Source organism: Trematomus bernacchii, unplaced genomic scaffold (assembly GCF_902827165.1).
Source record: "Trematomus bernacchii unplaced genomic scaffold, fTreBer1.1, whole genome shotgun sequence".
Taxonomy (NCBI): Eukaryota; Metazoa; Chordata; class Actinopteri; order Perciformes; family Nototheniidae; genus Trematomus; species Trematomus bernacchii.
The window spans coordinates 1,590,921-1,615,828 of NW_022987588.1; the positions used below are offsets into that span (position 1 = coordinate 1,590,921).

At 41.6% G+C, this 24,908-nt stretch overlaps 1 protein-coding gene across 2 annotated transcripts in view; it reads left to right on the plus strand.

Annotated features, from left to right (window-relative positions):
* LOC117481124 (FERM, ARHGEF and pleckstrin domain-containing protein 1) overlaps nt 1-24,908 on the plus strand; it is a 58,333-nt gene that overhangs the window by 13,249 nt on the left and 20,176 nt on the right. For both annotated transcript variants that reach the window (XM_034128671.1, XM_034128670.1), the window contains exons 3-4: nt 24,417-24,521; nt 24,631-24,673. In XM_034128671.1, the coding sequence (XP_033984562.1) occupies nt 24,417-24,521; nt 24,631-24,673 (148 nt within the window). The remainder of the gene's footprint in view (nt 1-24,416; nt 24,522-24,630; nt 24,674-24,908) is intronic.

Sequence of the window (24,908 nt, forward strand, 5' to 3'; positions counted from 1 at the left end):
ACTCCTGTTTTGTCAATATTTTCTGAAAACTACAGTGACTAGCCGCAGTTAATGAGCCTTATAAGAAAATAAAAGTATATGTTCTTTCATTTTAAAGATTTACGTCCTTGAGAACTGATGGGGTTGGGCCTGAATGAGGGTAGTCCGGTTGTTCAGAACATATTGAAATACTTACTAATGGTTGGTTGTAAAGTTTGTGGGATTTGTTGAAAAGAAGAATAACACCAGCATTATCCTTGAAGGCAATGACACACAGCAATGACACACGGCCCTTCTTCCTCCAGCATTCCTCTGAACTTGTGGTGTTTTGGGAAGGTGTTCTCAGACCTTGAATCAATGGCAGAAACACTGGGTGGAGGAAGTGAAAAGACCGTTATTTGTCTTAGAATAGATTGAACAAGCCCCATTCTGTGACCACAGTCCTTCCCGCCTGGAAGAGAAGAACGAGATGAGTAGATAGAGGAAAATGAAAAGTGGTGATGGAGGGAAACAGATACAGCAGCCACAGAGGACTCATTTAATGTGTATGAATGGGGCTGGGCAGGCACTAAAGCTGAGCTGAGCTTTCCTGAGTGAGCGTGCGGTGCAGGGTGGATGTGTCCTTCTGGCTGCTTCCCAAGGTAGTATGGGTAAATGTTGCTCCTAAGGCAGGCGGCGGAGCTCCCTGTGCATGACTGCTAATCTTTCTAGAGGTGTTGTACTTAATACTTAAGGCTCAATAGATTCTCACCGTGAGGTCCTGTTTGATTTCCCTCATTTAACCCACATTGCTTTTTGTGTACTATGGGTTAAGTGAGGCATTAAAGCCGTGATTGTTTTTGTTTTACAAGACAAGGTTCTTGATGTCCTCACTCACTCTCACTTTCTCTTATATTGGAATATATGCTGGATCTGGTACGTTTGCCTAAACTTACCTTTTTTAATAGGGAATATCATCAAGCCTAGGATGCCTGGACCTGATAAAAGAGGAACCGGTGAGGAAGGGATTTTATTCAGCCGGCTTTAGGGCTCGTAATCTGTAAAAACCTGCAATGAAACTCTACTCTCTGAGGCTCTCTGAGGAGATATTAACCTAAGAGCATACAGTAGATTTTTATGGAGTTTAGATGCCACAAAGACTTAAGATTAAGACGGCTCTACCCTCCAACAAATCAACACACTGATGGTTGGTCATTTTTCATATGATAAATGTCAGATCTGTATTTATGGCATGTTTATTTTGTTTTCTGACTTGCTGTCAGATTTCAAGCAGTTTGAACTACAGCACTGTCTCTAGAATGAAAAAGCAGTAGTGAAATAAATCTTGTGAGTTTTGTGAGACCAGAGCTGCATTGAAGGGATAACTCATACATAGCCGGGGCTTTTCCACTTTATTGGCCTTCTCGTGGACTTATCATGGTGGCCATGAAGGTATAGTTGAGCTGTGGTGATGGTGAACTAGAAACAGCTTTTGTCACTGCAGCACACAGGCTGGACAGAAGAAGGCTGAAGGTGCTGCTCAGGAGACGGGAACAAAAGGCTCAGGCGAACACAAAGCTTTATTCATGCTCAATTTAACACACATTATGTCCACTGTCCCAAGTAAGCACTTGAAATACACATTGAAGTTGGTTTTGCCTAGAGGTGTGCGAGGAGTACATTTTCATCCGCTTAAAGTCGGAGTGGAAAGATCTGTTATCTTTTTGAAAAAAGAATGCAATAGATGAAACATGTTCTGCATTCAATTCAGTGTTGTTAAAGTTCAGTGTTTGAAGACAACATATTTTGTGTAGAGTTGATGGAGAAAAGCCCCATTGGAGCCCATAGATGCCTCGAAAGAATTTGTTCTGTCAAGGCTGTTAAACAGTTCCTTCCTTTGTGATTGCGTAAGCTAGATCCCAAAACTCTCCGTTTTCTTTTTCTGGTCCAGCTGAGACAGAGGCTACAGAAGACAGGCGTCAAATTAGCCCAGATCTCCCTGCTGATGTTAATCTATCCCCCGCAGCAGTGAAGTGAGAAGATAGCTGCACGGTCTACAAACTACATTTGTCAAGCAATTATCTACTCCTTTGTTTTCACAGCAGGAACCTACAGTAATGTTCGAGAAGAGGCCGTTCATCTTAGTTGATTTTATAGTCAGAAAGGCTCGAGGTTTGATTTTTCTGTCTATCCCTTTAAGACAAAAAGGTCTAACTTCACCCTGTAACTGATAGGGCAGGTTTCAGTTCCTGCTCCTCTGGTTCAGAGGGGTAAGTTTCCACCTCAGCGGGCAGAATATCAGATGGTTGAGTAACAAAAAGGGGCCATCGAGCCATCTCGTGGGTCACATACCATGCTGTGGCCTACTTAGCACTCTGGCCGTGAACACACTTGTTTTGATGCTGATGATGTCTGGCTGAGCGAACCTTGATAACGGTTGACTTGCATTGATTAATAAGCACACTGGGGTCAAAATAATGGCCCGGTTATGCCTTCTCTAAATTCCTATGGAATATGTTCTGATTCTGTCCATAATGCTCGTGCAGAGTTCAGCAGAGCAGGTTATCCAGACTGTATCCCTCTGTCTGTCTTGTAGTCCTCAGGCGTACATACAGTGACTCTGTCTGTACCCATGTTTTGACGCTTATGTTTGCTGATGGCTGGTAGAGGCTGTGCAGACGTTGCCTTTAAGGAGTGTGATTGTAGCTTGGATTGAGGGGTTGGGAGGTGGGGGATGGGATGATGAGCAGAGTGGGGAGAGAGAGAGAGAGAGAGGAGTCATGCTCATTCTTATGAATGAAGGAAACAGTCAGGCCCCATTAGCTGAACCTTACTGCTAGAATACCAACTAATACAACCCAACATGTGATGTCCTGTTTCCTATTTAAGACTGAAATTAGAAACTCAGAGACAACTCTATCTCTCTCTGTCATGTTGTTCTACTACTTCTGTTCTTTCTCTTAACCCTGTAAAGCCCACATATAGAAACACATTAGAATTTCTTTTTTGACCTTTCAGATGTTGTTGTAGGAAGCCTCTGGAGCAAAAATGAAAGAGTTTTCACATTTTGGTTAGTTTTTAGGGAAATGTTGTAATATTGCAACGTTGGGCTTAGGTGGGAGCAGCATTTCTGTATTTCTACTCGCATTGTCTGAATAAATATATTGTACAACTAAGGGTTGATTTGAAGGATTGATTGCTTACTTAGCCCTATATCAGTATATCATGAATACTAATCACACATCGGTCATATTTGTTATGAATAGTCATTTATTAAATATGAATACAATGGTAGTCCCAAAAACAGTTCCTATCGTCGGAAAAGCAGAGTCACACTTGGTGCATTGTGTGTTTGTGTACCCTTTACTGCAGTGTCTGCACTGCAGCGTCCTCTCTTTGTCTTCACTGGAAAATGTGCCACTAGGTCCTTCCGTACATCCAGTGGAGGTTGTGATCTCTTGGATGGGGCCCCGTTTGGTGGACTCCCATCACCTGAGGATGGTCTCTTCTGAGCATTCAACTGGCTCCTTGATGTCACTGTCGCTGCTGGGCTCCCGTTGCCTGAAGATGGTCGTCCTCTCTTGGGTGTTTTCAGAAGAGTTGTGTTCACCTCATTAGAACAGAACCAATCAAGATACATGTCAAAAATACATTAGGATACAAGTCAAAGATATTACAGTGAAATATTACAAATGGCAAATAGCAGAAATGCATTCTTACCAGGATGAGAGAGGATGCTAGATCTGCCTGAAACTGTCTTCTGTTCAGGATCTCCTGCTTTGGCATCTTTAGAGCTTTGCACTCCCGCTTGTAGAGGAGCCAGGCGTTGATCACAGCAAGGATGATGGTGTGCCAGAAGATGTACACGTACCAGCGTCGGGACTTCATGGGGAACTTGTATTTGTCCGTAAACGAGTCCAACAAATCCACGCCTCCCATGTACTTGTTGTAACCAGAAAAGTCAGTATTGGGACTGATGACATATTTTTTCAGCCAGCGATACCTGTCACAGGGCTTGGTGGGTTTATGTTGTTGGGGCTCGATGTCCACATAATCACTGACTGGGGGGTTCATTGGGTTGTTGGTTTTCCTTGTCCATGTGGCCACAGGCATCTTCATCTGCCTCTTCTTCACTCATATCATTGTCACTGTCCTCTGATTCCATCTCAAACTCACTTTCTCCGTTTTGCATGGCAGCAATCACATCCTGCACACTGCATCGAGGACCTCTCTTTGCTGGTGGCATTCTGAAATGGAAAAAGTAATTAATAAATATGTATCAATAATACATATGCTTATTATATTGTAATAGATTACCTGAAGGAATAGATAGGGTGGTGGAACAAGTGTTAATTCTGTCTGGCTTAGCCTATTATCATACTAAAAGGAATGCATGCACCACCCCCTTCCAGGTGTCCCGATGCAACAAGTATCCAAATCCTATTTACATTGTACACTTGAGTCACACAATGCTACCTGGCTTAGCCTATTATCATAATAAAAGGAATACCTACACCCACACATGCAGGTAAACCAGTTCAATAAGACGCATAATCCTGCCTATTATCATAATAAAAGGAATACCTACACCCATACATGCAGGTAAACCAGTTCAACAAGTCACACATTATGCTGTCTGGCTAATGATAACAGGCTAATTATCATACTAAAAGGGATACATCCAAGTGTCCCAACACATTTCAGAAAGAACTGTTTCTGCCAGAACCAGAGTTAAATGTATTGTTGTAACTAATTAACTGATAAGATACAAGTAGAGTTTAAAATATTGCTACAGATATAATTTCGCATACTTTTATCAGAAATAATGTATTAATTTATTCAATTCTGGTCTTAATTCAAAATCTTACAGAGGACACATTCAGAACTTAGTTATATTTTTTTATCAAAGACATTATATTTCTATTAGTGTTTTATTTCCATATGTGAACATATAAGAAGGGCAATCTCCATGACAGGGACACATGCTATTTTGACTACCACACTGACCCAGTGTTGTAATATTACAACAAAGACATAAGCTGCTCAAAATCAAATTTGATGAATGTATTCCACAATAACTAAATATGTACATGTTCTAGACAAAACATATTTGAGGCATTTTACTTACTTGAATCTGACAAATCCAGTCCAATAAAACAAAGAGATGTTGCTCATTTGAAGATTCTGAAGTTGTGTGAGTGTATGCTCCAGAGGGCAGGACCTATAAAACACTTTACTACCCAATAGCATTGTGAGGCTGAACAAAAGGACCTTTTGACTATATGTAAATGTGGTCTATAAAAAAACAAAACATTTACTGACTTTTTTAGGATAGCTTAAAGTAATGTTGTAAAATTACAACAGTGGGCCTTACAGGGTTAAACTTGAATAAGCCATAGAGGACTGCAGTATGTCCTCTTCAGCCATTACTTTGTCCATTACACTCACGGTAAAGGCCTTTTTATTAAAAGGGGAACCGTGCAGAGAGAACATGTAGAATTCATTAATTACAGATCACTTCATCTCTTGGCATTTTCATTTGCTTTCCATATGAGATTTTTACCCTGCACAGCCTCATTACACTCCAATATACTACTTTTGCTTTCCTTAATACTGATGAAGTCTCCAGGAAGTGAATGCACAAGTAAAACACAATGTTATCCACACTTGCCTGGTCCACCAGCTAAACTAAAACTAAAGAATGTCTTAACAAGAGTTTCTGGGTGGATTACCATGAATAATTAAGGTTCCCTGAGGATAAATATGAATTACTTTTAGTTGTCCTCTTCTTCTTCCTCTTCCAACATTACCAGTTTAAGATTTTCATTGATCTAGTAAAGTATATAATAACTATCTTATCTTATACTAAATAACATCTTAATGGATTGACATACATTCTTTTTACAGACTCTCATGGTTTCCTGAAGATGTATCGTAGTTACTTTGTTGATCCTATGACTCTATATCCAGGGAAACAACATTTAAACGTGTCCATTACTTTAAAACCGAATGAATAATTCCGAAATTAATGAAATTCACTCAGCCTTGCATGAGCTGCTTAACGCCAGTACGTACTTCAGGATTGTCATTGTGAACATTTTAAAATGCTGATTTGTATCCCAAAGTGCAACTCTACCAGTAACTACAGCTTCATATACCTGATGAATGAGTCTTGTTTCACATCCAAGGCAACTTCACAAGACATTGCAGATGAATAGAGTAACACTCTGATTGTTTTCTCATCACAGCATGTAGTAGGTGTGGAGCATCAGAGCTGATCAGTGAGTTGAGATTACACATCAGCAGCTAAAGATGTTTTTGGACATCCCTGTTAGCCTTGTTTGTAGGCTCTAATAATCCATCATTATAACGTATAAGACTGTCATCTGTCTTAACATAATAGATATTAAAGATACAACATCGAAGCGTAGATTACTATGGTAGCCTCTAAAATACTAATTCAATGAGCCATCTCGAGCCATCTTGATTAGCTACAGAGTCCATGTGACGGGGTGTAATTCATCTCTCACTGAGAAGCTGACTAGCCGTCTCTGATCTCGATGCATCATCCCCATGTCCGGATCTATAGTTGCAATTCCAACATTTGTCCCAGCAGAGCAGATACAGAGGCATGCAGTGATTGAGAGATGAAACCCCCCCCCCCTATGCCTGTGACCAGCGATATGCAGCCTATTTTGGGACACTGACATGATGCTTGGGGAGATGCTTTTTTTACTTTTTCCTATTCCCATAACTCAATTGTTTACAGGGCCACCCAAGATAAAGGTGGCTATGTCACACATAGGAGGACCTGCATGGCTTTTAGAGCACGACTCTCACATTAGTCCATAGAGCTTCCCATCATCCTACCCTTTGCCACTCTATCCCCCATATGCCCTCACCCATTCATTGTGATTGGAAGCAATTAGAACAGCTCTAGTGTGCCTTGTTGTCGGCTGAATGGCAATGAGGTCTGGAATGAATGAGTAGAAACATGATGAAGGGCTTCTTTCAGCTGTGTCTCCTACAGCTTCGGAGTGGTTGTTCAGTGACTGGCAGTGTGTAGGAGTCGCTGGGATGTTTCTGTTCTGTTGCTACCTGTAGATAAATTCCCGGATGCAAAGAGTCAGCTGTACGAAATGCATTTGTCGCTACATTTTTCAGCATATATCTGAATACCAATTACTCAATTAATTCCAGTGGCTAATGCTCCACTTACTGATCAGAGTGCTTATTACATTTGACATTTATACAATATTCATTAATAATAAAATGAGATGATTACATTCATTTGGTGTAAATTATGTTTTCAATGTGAGGAATCTACTCGCCACATGCTTTCTCACTGCAGAAAATAATAATACCTCTTATTTTTGTACATTGAATATTAATCTGCAGCTTAGCCTAGTTTAACATAAAGATTGGAAACAGGTTGTAATAGCCTTAGTCTGTCCTAAGGTAACCCAATCTTCCTTTTAAATCACTGAATATTTTTTTTTACAAGGGGTCATACCAGACCATTCTACACTTTCACCTTTTTTTTTTACCATGATTTATAAGCATATTTAAACCACTTACATTTAGATTGTTGCTTTTCTGTGTTGACTTCACTTTGTGTTAGCAACAGTGTGTATAGAGAGTGGGAATCCCCCATGCTTATTAAACATCTTCTTGGCAAATTAATGCTCACGTGTGTGTGTTTCATCTTCTGCAAAATTGCCTCTGCATGGCGAGACTAACGTTCAAGCTACTTATTATTTTGTAAAAATGACAAAGCACATTCTTGTTGTGCAAATTTCAAACCTGACATGTCGACTGAAAATGAAGGCAGAGCTCAGAGACGGGAAGAAAGTTTAGTCTGGCAGCATTGTGCTAAATCCTGTTAAACTCTGAGCTGCTTTGGGGACACGCTCTGCTTCCCCAGCCTCACTGCTCTTTAGGGGAAGAAAACTGAGAGAGGTGGTGGTTGAATGCTTTTGGCACAGAGGATGATTTGGCACCAATATTTCTTGATGGGCTGTCATTGGCAGAATATGAATACAAAGGGGATTTGATTGGCTGTAAGAGCGCTTGGAAGAATGGGGCAGCAGCTATGCAGCCCAAAGCAACAAATCCAACTCTCCCACCATGTCAATGAGTTTTCTAAACCCATTACTGTCACTCCCTGTTCTCTAATACGAGTCATGCACAGCAAAGAGTGGGGTCTCTTTAAATTGACTTCCCTGAGTGACTGTAGCAATACCCTGTTGCCCATTTCCAGTTTTTTTAAGGTGTGCTTCTGTTGTGAAAATGTCATTTTAAAGCAGCTACATGAGCAAACTAGTAAAAAGATGGAAGGAGATTGACCAAGGCAATCTTCCCCTCCCCCCTCTCACTCTGAGCTGGTCTCTACACAGAGTTGTGAATGAAAGGATTGTTAGAGACAGTTTAGAGATACAGCGCCTCTCTGATTTTATCTCCCATGTCACCCGAGAAAGTGTTTGCAGCCTGACCGTGGAGACAACCAGAACGATGCCTTGTTTCATCGAGAATGCTGGGAATTACCGGCATCCAGACGTCTGATGTTTGTCACTGCTGTCTGTTCCGCTAACAAATTACATCTGTTCACTTTTGGGAGCCATAAAATGGAAACATTTCTTGCTACTGTACTCGAAGACCACTTTCCCAATTGTATTGCTTCCTCCTGCTTTTATCCGTTGTTATTCTCTCTCTTATTCTCCGTGGCCCCCTGCCATGGAAACAAATTATTTGTTGTTTATAATCCGTCCCTCTGCGGCTGGAAAGCACCTTGTTGGCTCCACTGCCACGACCTTTGAGGTGTGTGTGTGTGTGTGTGTATGTATACTCCCTCTGAGGTGATAGTTTGGATCCCTGGGTGATGCCCTCTTTGTGAATATACATTGCTTCAGCACTATGGATGCATGTTGTAAAGGCCACATGGAATCACGCTGGCCTATGCGTGGGTTGCCATGGCTACACATAGAGGTGGACGAGGAGCGTCTGAGCCGGTTGCCATGCTGCAGAGCTCTGTCTTCCTCTGATATCTAGGGGGGGGGGGGGGCGTATTCATGCAGAGCATTAATGTGAGTTTAGTGCGCTAGCATGGAGATACGCTGCTGCACACCAATTAGGACTGACTTATTCAGGAGACACAGCCTACCTCTCTGTGGGCTGTGGGGACGTGTGCAAGACGAGTTTTCATATTCAAATTCCTTGGCTAAAAATATGACTGACAATAACTTTTGGGGGATTTTTAGTGTCTTGGTTACGCTGCTGATTGTTTGACCTAGTTTCCCTTAACGATGGCATTGTGTTGGGGGGGGGGGGGGGGCAAGAATTTAAGGGGTTGAGGTGATCATATGTCACCATAACATGATTTGCTTCTGTAAAACCAGTGCTGTGGTGGTTTTGAAGGCTCACAAATGCCATACAACATCATATTTTCCACTGGTGGTGAATGATACACATTGAAGCTGGAAAATATGAACAGTGTTCAGTTAGAGCCCTTTCATCATTCTTGCACTTGCTGAAAATATCCTCATCCTTTCCTCACATGAACTCTGAACCCTTCATTGCCTTTCTCCCATGGCATGAAATTGAAATCCTGGCATGAGGCAGGGGATGGGGTTGTTTCCCACGTACAGTACAGCCATCTTCCTTCTTCACATCCTAAAAATGTAATTGGGTCGAAGAAGACGCAGGAGAGAAGCAACATTGGGAATTATGCGGTGGCTGATGGCTAAGAATACTAACATGCTAGAGAGGATGCTGGGAATCATAATCTTTCATTTGAGTCATAAAGATAAACGGCTTTTTCCATCAGATCAATTTGTTGAAGCATTTAAACTGGGGGTATCTGGACAGATTGGTTTGATACAAAATAATAGATCTCAACTACATCTACGAGACGAATAGGCACGCGAATATGATTGCAAATGTGTGTGATCGTAAGTATCTACATTATCACGACAACCAGTAAGCTTTCAGCTATGGCCGTCTGCACAGTACATACCTCAGTGTCTCACCGTCACTGATCTATGTTGGGTAAACATTAATAATGTCTTGGTAATGTGAGGATTTAGCTTAGGCAATTCAAAATGGATAGCGAAAAGCAATGCATAAATCTTTGCAACATCCAGCTTCTGCTACTTCGAGTTTTAGAAGTAAACTTGTGAACTTAACCAAGCCTTAAGGCAACCTGGAGATGAGCCATCAATCTAGGGTCGCTATGTGTTTTGTGTATTCTTTGGACCTGTGTTTTCATGTCGGTCAGGTCTGGTCTGCAGTGGTGGATTAATACTATGAATGAGTGCCTGTCCATCATCAGCCCAGCTATTGTGAGCGTTTTCTTAACAGCATGCTGAAATTAGATATGCATCGTGCATCTGGTAGGAATGTGCATAACTAAACGGTTTCCTGTGAGAGATACTGCAACTGAAAGAAAAATCATTTTTGGAGCAGGTCCTGGTGGATTTCCATCACGGGAATGAGGGATTGTTGTTTGAATGTTAATACCTCCATCATGTCTCCTTTTTTTTTTCATGAAGCACAGACCTGTTGTAAACACAGATGAAGTACTACATTGCCACCAGCCATTTGCTCTGCATCATCCATGCTGTTTTCCTTGAAGGACAGACAGCTCAGAGCTACTGATGAAAGCTGTCACTATTTGCTGTCAGGTTATGTCTGCCACCATTATGCCGCACTGCTTTCTATACGGTGCACAGGTGCTTTGGGAAAAGTGATGCCTTTTTTTATAATAAGGCTTGTTTCTATGGTAACAAAGATGGATGTCTCTTTGTGCAGGATCCTCATGTTTGTTTGGTTCAGACAGCAGTGAAGTCGACTCGATCTGCCCGTGTCGCCGTTTGTCAATCCACAGAGAAAGCATGAGGCTAATACAAACACAACCTGTGATCTCTTTGTAGGGTTTTTTTCTTCTGACAGCAGCATGGAGGTGGATTCTCTGACTTTTCAAGCACATACATTATTCCATTGAAGGTTTCCCTTTGATGACAGCGTTCTGATCCTTTCATTAAGCTCTTGAGAGCATCCCATTGACTAAGCAGCAGCAGCAGCAGCAGCAGCAGCAGGGTTGGGACACATCACAGTGCATGATGGGTGTGGCAGCAGTAGTCCTGCTCCTAGCTAGCCTTCACTCCCTCTGTGATGTCCTCCTATAGTCTCAAATAAAGGTTGAAGCCCTCCTGGGAGCCGTTTAGCCTTCAGCGGCTCAACAGCTTCACAGCCCCTCTTCTATGAATTATGAATTTCTCATTGAGATTCAGAGGGCTAATTATAATGTCAGACCCGGCTAGCAGTGTGATATCATGGGATTATCCTTATCCTGTAGTGCCTTCTTTTACTCAAGGTGCTCTGGCTTCACCTTCCCTGCTCTCATATCCTGAAATGTTCTTATCAGCTAAGAGTGGCGTGGGGCTGCTCCAAAGAGGCCCATGCTGCTCTTTTTTCCTCCTTATGTTATTTTTCTGCCATGCTCCAGTGGTAATTAAAACAGAGACGCTGCATTTCATCCCAGCTCAGTTGTGCGGTCAGTGCTGTAGCTCGGCCTGCAGTGAAGTCGATCCCATGATGCATTTGCTTGACATGCTTGCCCATTAGAATTCCTTGCAGCTGTACCTGTGCAGCTGAGTCCGCCTCCCACTGCTGCCTGCCGGTAATTGAATTTGGGGTCTCTTGGGTTGATAGAGGAGATGTGTGGGAGGGAGAGAGAGAGAGGATGAATGAACCAAAAGATTGAGTAAGGGACATGAATGTGTTTGAGAGAGAAAAATAGCGGAAGAGAGTGAAATCTCAAACCCCAGCTGCACAATATGCCTGCTGGATAGATCTTGACCTGACAACACTCTCCCATCTAGCCTCCATAATTAAAATGGGAACTGTTGCATAAGATACCATGGAGAATAGCAAACCAGAATATGTAATCTGTCCTGCTTTTGCTTTCCTGGGTGTTTAGGCTCCTTTTTAGATGGGGCATCACAACTTTTCTCCATCAGTCTCTATTGATGCACGGAAGTCCAGCAGCAAAAGAATCAAGGCTCTGTCAATGAGGGCCAGTGTGGGAATGCCCCTTGATAGATATCAAAGGATGTGTCCTGGGGGACGTCCACTTTCACACAACCAGTGGGGGTTGGTCTGTTGTGCATTTCAGGGAGCTGGACAGCAGCAAATGACACAGAGTATGTCATTGAAAGGGCTTGCAGAATAGCTCACAGGCTGTTGTCAAAGTCATAATGAATTATTCCTGATTTGTGTCCCTGTGAGACACAGAAGTTAAATAAGATGGACAAACATGTTAAGTGCTGACACATTCTCCGTGTTTTTGACATGTATATTCTACAGATGTTAATCTTTTTCAGAGTAACAAAATGACAGTCTAATTGTGTTGTTTTTACTTTCTGCTGGAGACACAGGTCTTGTAGTGTGACTAGCTTGCTACATTTCATTTAAGTTCATTACTGAGAAATGTTGTCTGTCTGGGTGCTCTCTTACATACTCTCAGTTGACCTTTTAAACAGAAAAACAGCATGGAAGCATTTAGCCTAATACACATGTATTTAGTTAGTGGAATTAAACCTAAATGAGTAATTAAAGTGTAATGATTACATTGCAGAGTCAGTTGTGAGCCATGTGTTGTAAATAGTGAAAGTGTATGTATCTAATATGATCAAATTAAACAAAACATAAGATTACAACAGCAAACGGTGGATAAATTGCATGCAATATTAGTAGACAGATTCTAAACACATCTGATCCTCTGAACTAAAGCACAGGGTAGCCATGCTCCTGCACACTGTAGGTAACCATGGAGATCTGTCCCTGGTTAAACATTGAGCCAGCAATGCGCGAGTTAGAGCCTGGGTTGTGCCCAGCGTTGGCTTTCTAACCTCACTTGGTGAGACAAACCCCAGGCTTTTATTAAAACCAAAAACACTCCAACCAGCACCTCCTAATCTCTGCCTTAAACCTCTTAGTCCCAGAAACACTCATGTTCGCTTCTCATCTATTGTTGATGTGTTGTTAAATAAGTCAGAGTGGGTTGTTTCTGTCTCTGGGAACCCTTCACACAGCACTCTAAAGCAAGAGAGAGCAAAGAGTGTTCCCATACCCAGATCTGTGTGTGTGTGTGTGTGTGTGTAACATCCTTGCTAGTCAGCCTAAAGTCACACTAATTTCATAGAGATGGTTTTGGGTGTGCTTGAACAGGGAGTGGCGTTTACACCCCCATGTATTTTAGCTTCCAAAAACCACGGTTATGGTCGCAGTAATTGCAACATTATTACACGGAGAAATGGAGCAAAACGCAGTGCCTCTAAAAGTAGAGTGAACATTACAGCGTATAATGATTAAAATAAAAAAGATAATCACTCACTATTTAACCTCAACCGCATGCTTCCCTTCAGATCCAAATGATTATTATTTTTTCTCAAAGATTACCAGTTACAATTTTCCTCATGTTGCCATGGCTACTGGGTTTCTGCTCCGACTTCCAGTGGAGAGGAATTGGTATTCTGCAGTCACTGAGGCCGAAATTCCTGCTGGACCTGGTGGCCTGCAGACATGGAGCAACAGCTGCCTTCACAGAGGCTGGGCCTGCTCTCCGCTCTGTGAGCAGCCTTGTGATTGTGCACAAGTTCTCCGGCGACAACCCTAAATGTGAGATTTCACCTCAGGATAGCGTCCACATTTGTCACGCTGTGGAGAACCAGCACTAATGCTCCTACCACCGGGTGCAGAAAGCTGAAGGTTTAAACTGTGCTGCTTTCAAATGGGCAGTGTAATGCTGCAGTGAAGGTTATGTGTCAATGGGACTTGACTCCTAGACCAAAGCAATCAGGTTTGTGCCTCAGAGTCTTTCTGAATCTTAACCACAATCTTCTTAATGCACGTCTTCTACCAACAAGCTTATTTCCTTATCAGTAATACAACAGCTCAGTATCACAAATACACTGTCAGTGCCAACCCAAACAGAGGGAAAACACTACAGCAAAAGTTAATTGGATTGGATTGATTTCAATTAATAGGGACACTCATGGTCCCCAGAGGATACATCCAACTGTGTGTCCGGATCCCCTGACATTTCCTCTAGCATTATCCAAGAAAAAGATACTAATTAAAAGTCTGTTGGTGTCCATCCAGGGTTCCTAGAGGCACAAATACAGTAGTTTTTTAAGCATCTAATGACCACCTACTTTGAATTCAATAAGCATCTGACTGTACACCGGTTATAGCAGCCGCATTATGGGTGCTTTTTAAAACCAAGAGTGCTTTCTTGGCTGTTGACCTTAATCCTCGTCTACAGGAAGTGCGGTCTTGGTAGGAGGCTTTTGTCTCTACATCTGCTTGGTCTAAGGTCACCTATATTCTGACAGGGAAATCCCAGCACACCCTCACACTGGCCACGTGATAAATAGAGCTTTATTGTAAATACATTTAAATCCTTGAATATATTATTTTTGACTTATTGATGTTCGGCTTCTTTGCATCCCTGGTTTGATCGGGAGCTAATGACTAAGACATTTTAAAGGAACATATTTTGTTTTGCCGGATTTGACTGATTATAATCTTTCATATTTTTACAAAATCTGGCTTTTTAACCTGTTCAACCCGGAGGCCGGGCTGCAGGTTTTTTTTCTTCCCGAAACTGTGTCTCAGGGCTTCTTAACATTTAAAAACCTATTAATGTGTCATACCCACTTAACGGGAAGAAACTCGGCTAACTGACGATACGAACCATCTTTACCGAAACAAAACACAAGTCTCACAAGAAGGGTCTAAATGAGCCCTGAGCGAAAAAATGCTAACACACTTAGCACAGAACTCTAGGTGTAAATACCCTTATTACATATCGGATCTGCACAAACAAGATATCGATTAGCAAACTGAGATTCCACAGATTGGGGCGATCTGAACTCGCGACAGGGGAAGCAAACACAGACATCACAACACAGAGCTTTACGGAGCAAAAACGGGACATTGTCTTACTTATGCTGTTGTTCTGATCAAAAGTTGTGTTCAATGGCATTCAAATGATAAAAACGCTGCTGAAGGTTAATCCAATGTGTCTGAAATGATTACTGATAATCCATCTTCATATTTATGTCAATAACGGAGTTTTCATATATAGTTGCTATGAGAGCTACCAGAGTGTATGACAGCTTCCGGTTTTGGGCATTCTGGCTACGCATCACTCATTCACCAATGGGTAATGTTTAGATGGATTTTAGGAACTTCCCCTCGATTCTATTGGCTCTAAAGGCCCTTACACACCAGGCCGATATAAAAGAGGTGTCAATCATCAAAATCGACAGAGGGGGGCCATAGATATGGAAAATGTACCCAAATGACCCCAGACGTGTTTTTTTTTTGCTAAACCTCTCTAAAAAGGTCAAATGTCACTTGTTTTGCATCAATCTTGATACAGGGTACTTATTATATGTTATCGTTTGGATTCCTAAAGCTTTTAGTCTACTGTCCCATCATTCAAGGGTGGTTTTCACTATAAGTAATGTTTTTCTTTTGGACGGACACTATAATTTATATTCTATTATATTCTATATTGATTCTGACTTTTCTACATCCAACTCAGAGGTTTATAATTTCTTTGAGAAAAAAGATTATTCATTTACCCCTTTTAGAAGTGAAGTTATGATAATTTGTTCTGGGAATGTCATTTTCGAGCCTGAGACCTGCAAAACAGGCTCAGGGCTTAACAGGTTAATGCAGGCTGCCCAATGGTTGCCACAGTTCAACACCTCTGCATAGATTCATTTAAACAATGCACCTGGTAATTGTTTTATATGAGGAAGGAGTGTTTTATGAAATGTTTTCCTTTTTGAGATGAGATTTTGCTTTAATTGACAAGGTTTGGATGTTAGGTCACATTGGCTATCATCAGTACCGTAACTGGACTACATCACAGGGCAGAGGGCCTCTGAATTTCCTGCACCGAGGGATAAGTGGTTTAAGGCTAATCTCTAGGGAGGCCGATTGATTGGCCTCTCTAGTAAAGCAGCATGGGCAGCTGTCATTATTTATTACTGAGTTTACGGCGAAGGGGAGGTGCATCAGGACAGTAACAATGACCAACACATTCCTCCAGAGCCTGCTTTAGCTCTTCACACAAGCTACCTTAGCATTGTATCACAGTCAATTAACCTGTGGAGGACTGGAGGGAAGTGTAAAGACAAAAAGAGGGGGAGAGTGTTGGTGCCACACGTTGTCCCAGGACAGGAGTTTGAGCAGAGTGATGTTTTCTGACACTAACGTTTTCACTGTTACTGCAATTAAAAACCATGCCTTTGTATTTGTTCAATTAAATTCAAGTGCTCTATTATGTGTCACTTTAACCTGTATTGAACCCAATTCATTCATCAATTAGAGTCCGACTGTGACTTGGAATATAATTAAATCAAAAAAGATTGAAGGACTAATTGAGAGATTTTAAGAAATGAGACTAATCATTAGTTTCAGCTTTAATTAGGAGTGGGTGATATGGATATTATAATCTGTCATGGTGTAGTCTTAAATGCCCAAAAAATTGCCTGAGAATTAATTGGCAACTAATTTGATGATTGATTCGCTCTTTTAGTCATTTTTCAAGCAGAGATCAAAATGTTATGTTGGATCCAGATAACATGTGAGCTGCTTTTATGTCATAAATGAAAGTCATTTGAATATCTTATCATCTTAAAAAAGGCCTTTTTTATGATTTAAAAAAAACAAAAAACATTTATGGGATAGCTCTCTCAATAAAAAAAGGTTGGGCAAACCATTTATTTTCCATGGTATATGGATCAAACTCGCCCATACGTGCCAGAGTCGTCACATTTGCTATTTGTAGTATTTAAGTATCCAACCTCTTCCTTGTTTACATTTTTCAGTTTAATGTAGCTGCTATTTTTTCATCAAAACCTGACAGGATTATTAATGTCTTTGAATTTACAAGCCAGGATCTACATAATAATGATGTTCCTATTAATGCTTAAACACCGCATGTTAATGACATCCCATATTATTTGTGTGCTCTCTGTGTCTTAATCCCTCCAACACACACACACACACACACACACACACACACACACACACACACACACACACACACACACACAGCTAACAAACAGCACATTAGCAGACATCACAGTGATTATGTAGATCAGTGTGTCTGCTCCAATATCAGCAAGCTTCTGTTAACACAGGCAGGATGGTACATGGACTTATGTTAATTAACATACACGGGATATTAATGTTTCTGCAAGTATGTCCAATCTGTTTTGTATCTTTTGAGTAGGTGTTTGTAAAGTGCAGTATATACCTGACCTATCTTTATCTGTCAGGGTAAATTCCCATATCGCTTATTCACAGCTGTTCCTCTAACTTTTAAACATAGTCTGATTTAATTTGAGATTTCTGACATAATCTTACAGTCCCAGCAGTGTCCCATTCTTTAATTAGGAAACTAAACATTGCAACAGTTGCCCATGCAAATACAGACGCACACATTTCTGCTAACTGTTCCACTACTGATTGAAAATGTGGTTCTTAGGGGTGTGGCAGGCTCAGAGGAGACGTAAATGATACTGGTGTGTACTGGTTTGGTTTACTGAGAATATAGGAGCCTGAAACTGGAGCCCTGCTATGCTCGTGTTTGGGCTTGGTGGACTGTGACAGATTGTGGATTGGATGTAACTTTTCAGGGTTGCAGTTTTTCCAGTTTGCAATGCAGAGTGAGAACTACTCCTTCTATTATGTCTCTTTTAATCTCTGTTTTTCCTAATTTTCTTGATTTCTGTGGTCGGTTGTAACTGCCAATCTCAGACAAACCTCATCATGTTGTGTTTATACTTAAATCTTTTGGCCCACACTGCTAATGTCAGATGTAATCTTGAACCTGCTCTACTGTCATAACTGTATTATCCACTAGATGATCTATTAATTCAGCTCTCTGGTGTTTTATAATAAGACCATCTGTCCTGAGGGTGAAGCAAGGCAGGGTCGACGCCTTCTGGCCGTTTAATCAATCAAAATCATTTAAGAATTACCCCGTTGACATGTTTTGTGTTCAGACTATATGAAAGGCTTTTCTTTTTCTTGGCCTGACCTTGTTGGAGTTTTCTCTCCCAGTTACACCTAATTAATCTCTTAATTAACCTATTGATTGCCTTCGCTTTCAGTTACAGTGCTCTACAGTACTCACAGTAGTCTCCTAATTCTGCAGGTAGTGGGTGGTTCCTTTCACACAAACATGACTAATACACTTTACTTGCTATTGTCCTTTACAAAAAAAATGTATAAGAACATACAAATGTTTTATGAGCACAGCAGCCAACCTTTGTCAGTTTTCCCTTTGTTTTTGAGCTCTCCATATTGTTGTACTTTAAACTTAAAGTGGACCTATCATGCTATATTTGAATAATATAGTGTAGGACCATACCTATATAAGGCATATTTATACTTTTTTTTTTTCAAAATACCAAACAGATCATGCATTTTAGCCATGCCTCATGTTGCTCAATTTGACATTTTTTAGCTCTGTTTTTGCAAGGGCAGATTCAGTGAGAACAGCACCATCTACAGGCCTGGCATATGTACTACAGCGTCTCCAGCGCATTCGAACGGCAATGGCCGTGGCTGTCTCCTCCTGATTGGTGGAGTTGGCCCAATAGCCGTAGCGCCACTTTCCTGACGTCAGGACAGTGTTCAAATCTGGATCAGTTTTTATCAGATCCGTTGCAGCCCCTTTTTTAGAGATTTGGGTATGGAGGAAAATAGTGAGGGTTGTGTGTTCTGACACTTGGTGAGTTCCCTGGAACACCGGGGACACATATTCATGTATAAAAGACGTACAAAAGTGCATTTTGCATGATAGGTCCCCTTTAAAGCAAGTATTCCACAGAGTTGCATGTGCTTTAAAAAAAAGAAATCACTGCAGTTTTTAGGTTTGTAGATGAAAAATATATGTTTAGCAAGCTGTTTCAACAGACAAATATCCTATCACAACTTATAAACTAGATAAAATGAACTGGGAAGTATTCTTTTTTTTTGAGAATATTTGATGTATAAGTCTTTTCAAGTCTTGAATATCTTTCTGTGGTAATTCTATAATAGCTGTTTAAAATGTATTATTCAGCTCTTCAGTCTGCTTTTATCTAGCTCAACTAAATGTGGAGTTTCTGCCTAAATGTGAAGTGACGTATCCCCCCCTCCCTAAAGTGACAGTAATCCTGGCTCTGGGTAGGGGTGGTGGAGAATAAGCAGCATGGGATCAAAGTTTGGAGCGCCCTGAAAGGGATTCAGACGGATGAAGGAAAAGGAGGCCAATCTTTTTGGTAATTCCAGCAGCCTGGAAACCCCCACTTGCCCTCTGCTTATTTTAATGATTCCCTACGTTAGGCTCAGGCATGAAAAAATGTTGTGGTGCATGTTTCACATAATACGGCGTGACTTAATATGTGCAAGCACAGCAGATAATGTTTGGTTGAATATCTGTTTCAGCTTGTTTAGTGTCTGCTTTAACGATGCAAACCCTTAACATTTTATCTGTCTTCTGATTGATGGAGCTCTAACTAACAGTGGGAGGTCATCTCACCGACGCACAGAGCCATGTGCTGTTAGGTATTCAGCAGCACAACGGTCTCAACAGGACGCTTCATTATTTGTATGTAAAATCAATATGTTACTAGCAGCCCATACAGGCGGGCGAAGTGGGGAGAAATGTCCAAGAGAGGATGAAGAGGAAGAGGGGGAGGAGGTGGCTGTAGAGGCAGGGGACATTTTTTTCATGGTTGTCCTCTCGGGGCCTGAAGGCTCGCGTACTGTGACAAAATTATTCTGACAGCAGTGGCAGCCCAATTATCACTTTTCCTTTCATTGTATTGTTGTTGATATTTTCCTCTGCAGCTTGGAAGAAATAAGAAACAAATGAGGGGAAAGCCTTGATACTTAAATAATTAAATTACTTCTTGTCAATGTAACACTGCTTAAGATATTCTAGTATAGAGCTAGATTAAACGGATTCATGTTTTAGTTTTATTCTAATTATACTAAGGCTGTCCTAATTATGAACACACCACTGCGAACATATGCGTGGTCACACGTCCTTATGTGCTGTGACGGTATGCAGGTCCTTTGACAGGATTATCAGCAGGTTTGCCTCCCTCCACTGTTCTCTCTTTGTCAGCTCCGCTCTGTAGCCGAGTCACCCTGGGAACCTCTGCTGAACATGACCTGAATCACAATGAGCTTCAGCTGCCATTGACCTCCCTGTCCTACCCTGTCCTTACAGCGCACTGTATACATCTGCTCATGCGGATACACAGTTTTCACCACAGCACGTGCAAAGATGCCTACATGTGATGTGAGGTATACTTTAAATGGCTGTTTTTATTTTATTTTGCCTTATGGTGAGTGAACCCATGGGAGTATGGGACGGGCAGTCAGTGCAGTCTCCACATGTGTTTTCAATAACGGCATAAGGAGGATTTAGTGTGGGAATGTATCTGCCTGCTACTGTGAGCAGTTCTGTATTCTCAGCCTGACCCCTGAGCAGCACTTTCAGAAGAACCATGATTCTGGTTTTGAATATAAAGGGCAAAGTTTTAAATAGTAAAAAAAGGTCACCAAAAGTCGGTTTTCCATTCTCACAAGTCAGTTTGAAAATAGGTTTTTGTTAAGACATGAAACATCTGCAACTTTATTTTTTATAAGCCTTTTACCGTCTTATCAGATGAGCACTGTAGATAGTTTCACTCCAAAATTGACCTTTTCCCCACTTATCCATCCACCTATTCCCTTTAAATCACACAGTCTCTTTCATCTCGATCAGCTTCCTGTGATGATGCTGAATGTCACTGCGGAAAATCTCCTGCCGTGATATGTCATCTCCTTTTATATATTTGAAGGTATAACTGAACCAGCAGGGGCCACTGAACCAGCATGGCCCAATACGCAAGACAAGACTAAATGGAATAAAAGGTTTAAATCCCTGCTGGTGTCTGGTCCAACAATGGCTGACCACTTGGCTGTACTCCAAACACCATGAATCCCATATTCCCATATACCCTTTGTTCTGTCCATCTATCTGGAGCCTGAAGGCATTGGCAGTCTGTTTACCACCCATGCCACACACCCACCCTACCCCCCCCCAGGAGGATTTGGGGAGCACTGCCCGGCTTGGCTTATTTCAAGTGAAGTGGACCATACCAAGAACTCCTGGAGGGGAACTGTAGAGCAAACACAAAGCTACTTTACACCTGACCTTTATGTGTTTTTTTTATGCTGACAGGAGCTTACTAACAAGAGGTGGGGGTTGGGGGGGGGTGGTGTACCCTGGTCTACCCTGTAGCGAAGACCCAAGTGGACATGTGTGTAGACATCGCTGTCATCTTAATTTAGCCTTTCTTCTGTCAGTGGGAGCATGTGGAGGTCAGTGTAGCAATGCATGCTAGCTCTCACACACATGTAAACAGTGGTAGCATCCTTCGAGCCTGCGTTTCAAAACCAATAAACCCAGGCGGACAGGCCCGAGACTGAGACCGCTGAATCAGGATGCGTCGCCTCACTATGCAATTGGCTGCTCGTGTGTAAACCAGCTCCAGTGCTTTTATAGATAGAGGTCATAAAAAGGGAGATTGGTGACATTTTCTTGGCATTGCAGAGGAAGAAAGACATGTCAGCTGCTGAGCATGATGTTTCTTTAGGACTATAACCTTTCTGCTGGGGGAGGGACAGCGTGGCATGTATGGAGAAGAATAAGCAATAATGCGTCATCTGCACATCATGTACGTGTCAAGTCACAGCTTCTGTTGTCACAGAGGGATTTATGTATGCCAGGATCAGAAGGAGAAATCGCAGTTGCTCTTATACTCTGTGAAACGTATTGGTTTAAAAAAGTAGAATGACAAAGTACGGTAAATATTTTTTGGCTTCAAATCTCAAGTGTTACTTTAATTACCTCAAAAACATTTGATTAACCGCTAGTTCAAGTAAGTAAGATGATTAAAATGTGTATGACGATGTTGGTAAGTTGGATGGTCTGAAATTTGGTCTAGTCTAACATATTGAAAAACCAGCATATGGATTGCCATGAAATTTGGTTTTAAAAAAAAAAGAGTTATCACACATTTCAAGTGCATGCAAAAATGAGGGGTACATTGTATTTAGTGTTAGTATAAGCATGCTAAACTACCATAGATCATTATAGAACATATACCTGATAAACATTAGCTTTTAACATTGTAATGTTGAGCCTGTTAGCTCACTGACATTCACATATATCTAAAAAGCAGTGTCTCACACATCTGCTGGCCTGGCTGTAAACCCTTAGTATTGTGAGAACATTTGGCCGTTGCATTTGGCAGCCATTACCGGCTATCAATAAAGTGTGCTATTGTCACTGAATGCTCCTTGAACAGACATTGTTGCCTACACAGATGGAGATCGAGATAAAGTGCCACGATGCTGTTATACGAGGCGAATAAGCATTTTTTAACCTTTTTTGACATCAGTGTTTTTAATCTAACTGTTCAGAAAGCACTCGTGGGGCGGCTGTTGCAGATGGGCATAGGCTATAAACTATAGATACATAAATAAATAAAAGAGACGTTTTTATTGCACCTGTGCTTTTCCTTTTATCAGAAGTCACATCTGCTGGGATTTAGTAGGGATGAAAAGATCCCTTGATACACCACTATCCACATACTTTTGTAAGAATGTGTTTTTTTGCTGTTTTGATGTGTTTTGACCAGAGTGCAGTTGTGTAAGACATTGATTAAACACCAAGTGTCATCATTACATTGTTGCAATTAGACTTTAGAGACTTTAGAGTGAGGTCTGTGTTACATGGTGTCCTCTGACTGTCTGCGTCACGACGGCAGTCAATCTGTGCGCCTTGTGCTTCATTAACGACAGTGGCCTTATTGTGTTGCTGCGGCAGTGTCACATGGCAGCACCATAACTCCACTCTGCATTTAATCAAGAACTGGCTGCCTCTAATCAGCCTCTGCCTTACCCATCTCCGCTTGGCCCCTGGTCCTTTCACACTGACAGCTGATTTATAGGGCTGGATATGAGAGTGCCACAGTAAGAGAGACACACTCTTCAGCTTTTACTGTATTCAGATCTGCTGTTCTGATTCCTGCAGCCTCTACAGTGCACATGTGTTCAATTCAATGCAGAAGACATGACTCACAGAATTCATGTACATGTAAAGGTTGTTTTACCTATTAGGAAGCACTCGGTGTATGGGAAGGGTGTATTTTGGCTGATGGCTTTTTCTCTCAAGCCTCCTTCTGGCCTCTCTCTTCATCACCATATCTAAACAGCTGGTGCTCCATGGTGGGATGCCCTCTGCGCAGCAGGAATCAGCACTGAGAGAGAAAGTGGTGCTTCACACAGGAAGGACTGACTCTGGGAGGATTGGTGACGGCGGGAGTCTTGTTTTAAGGAAAGATTATGGATTTGGTTGTGGAAGTGTAACCCTCCCTCTAAGCTGGTAGAGCTTAAGTTTTTATTCTCTAAGCATCGACAGGAACACAGAGAGAGTGATTTCTTAGAAAGACCACATAGATTTAGAGCAACACAGTTCAGCTGTCTGAAGGGAATTCTTGTAGCTTATGACTCGTTGTCCTTTTGTGCAAAAAGTAGAGGAGAAAGTCATTTAAACAAACGCAGACGCAGCCCTGGATCATTATCCGGGCCAGTAGGGACTGCTACTATAAACACATTCTGTAGCTGTGATACGCTCCACACTGGTGCAACCAGGCAGTCACGAGGAAGCAGCCATGCAGAAATGCTCTTGTTGTGTGCCTCACAGAGCTCTGTGTCTCTCCCTGGGGCTTCTGTAACGGCGGCCATGTTTCAGTGGAAATCCCTGACATGAATTTGACCTTCCATGGGAAAGTTCTCGCTCCGAAGTTGTGGTGGCTTTTTGAGGTTTTCATGTTGTCGCTTTGCGAAAGGGGGGCTTAGTCAGTCTTCAAAGTGTGTATGTGTGGGGTGAGTGAGGACAGAGGTGGTCAGGGAGACTTTTTAATCCCATCCTGATAATGTATCGGCCTCAAAGGCTTCTGGTCCATCATCAGTGACAGCAATGACACTGAAAACTCAGATCAAAGACAGGTTCCAACTCCCTCCAGCTGCAGGAGCTTTTTGTGGCCTACTGTGCTGTTGTGTGCCAGGATAGGAGAAGGGAGGGAGGACAGCAGAGGAATTTAAACACACAGTTGCCATCTTTTTCACTGACAATCACTTTCACAGGCTTTGACAGGACTAAAGAGCAGTTTGTTTTTCGCTGCTCTTCTGTGTCAAACTCTTATTAAGGTTTCATGTAGAGTGGCTGTCCTTCATTTAGATAAGAATATAAAATGTCACTCACTAGTTTTTACATTGCTGAGACAAGACGTTTTCTAAGCAGAATGTGTTGTTCTTCCTGTCCACAGCAAAAAGCCTCAGGCAAGGTGCTGTTTGACCTGGTGTGCTCCCACATGAACCTCGTCGAGGGCGACTACTTTGGTCTGGAGTTTCAGAATCATCAAAAGATGACGGTGAGTGAGGATACAAAATGTAGCCTATTTTTATACATCTCAGAATAAGTGTTGCTTATAACAAGTTACTTAGTGATGTTTTCATAATTTTTTTTCCTTTCCCCCACAGGTTTGGTTAGACCATATCAAACCCATTATGAAGCAGCTCAGACGTAAGTGTTTCTAAATGGTTTACACAGTTTTTATCCAGGCATCTTTCTTGTTGGTTGTTTTACTGTGTTATTTGTAGAAAATAGCCGGCAAATCAGTTAACGACAACTTAACAGTATGGTCTGTGCGGAATCTATTTTGTGTTCTATGTAACCAAGCAAAGTCAAATGGGAGACCCACACAGTTCTGTAGCTCAAAACAACCAAGAAAAACCTACATTTATTATTAAGGCCATAA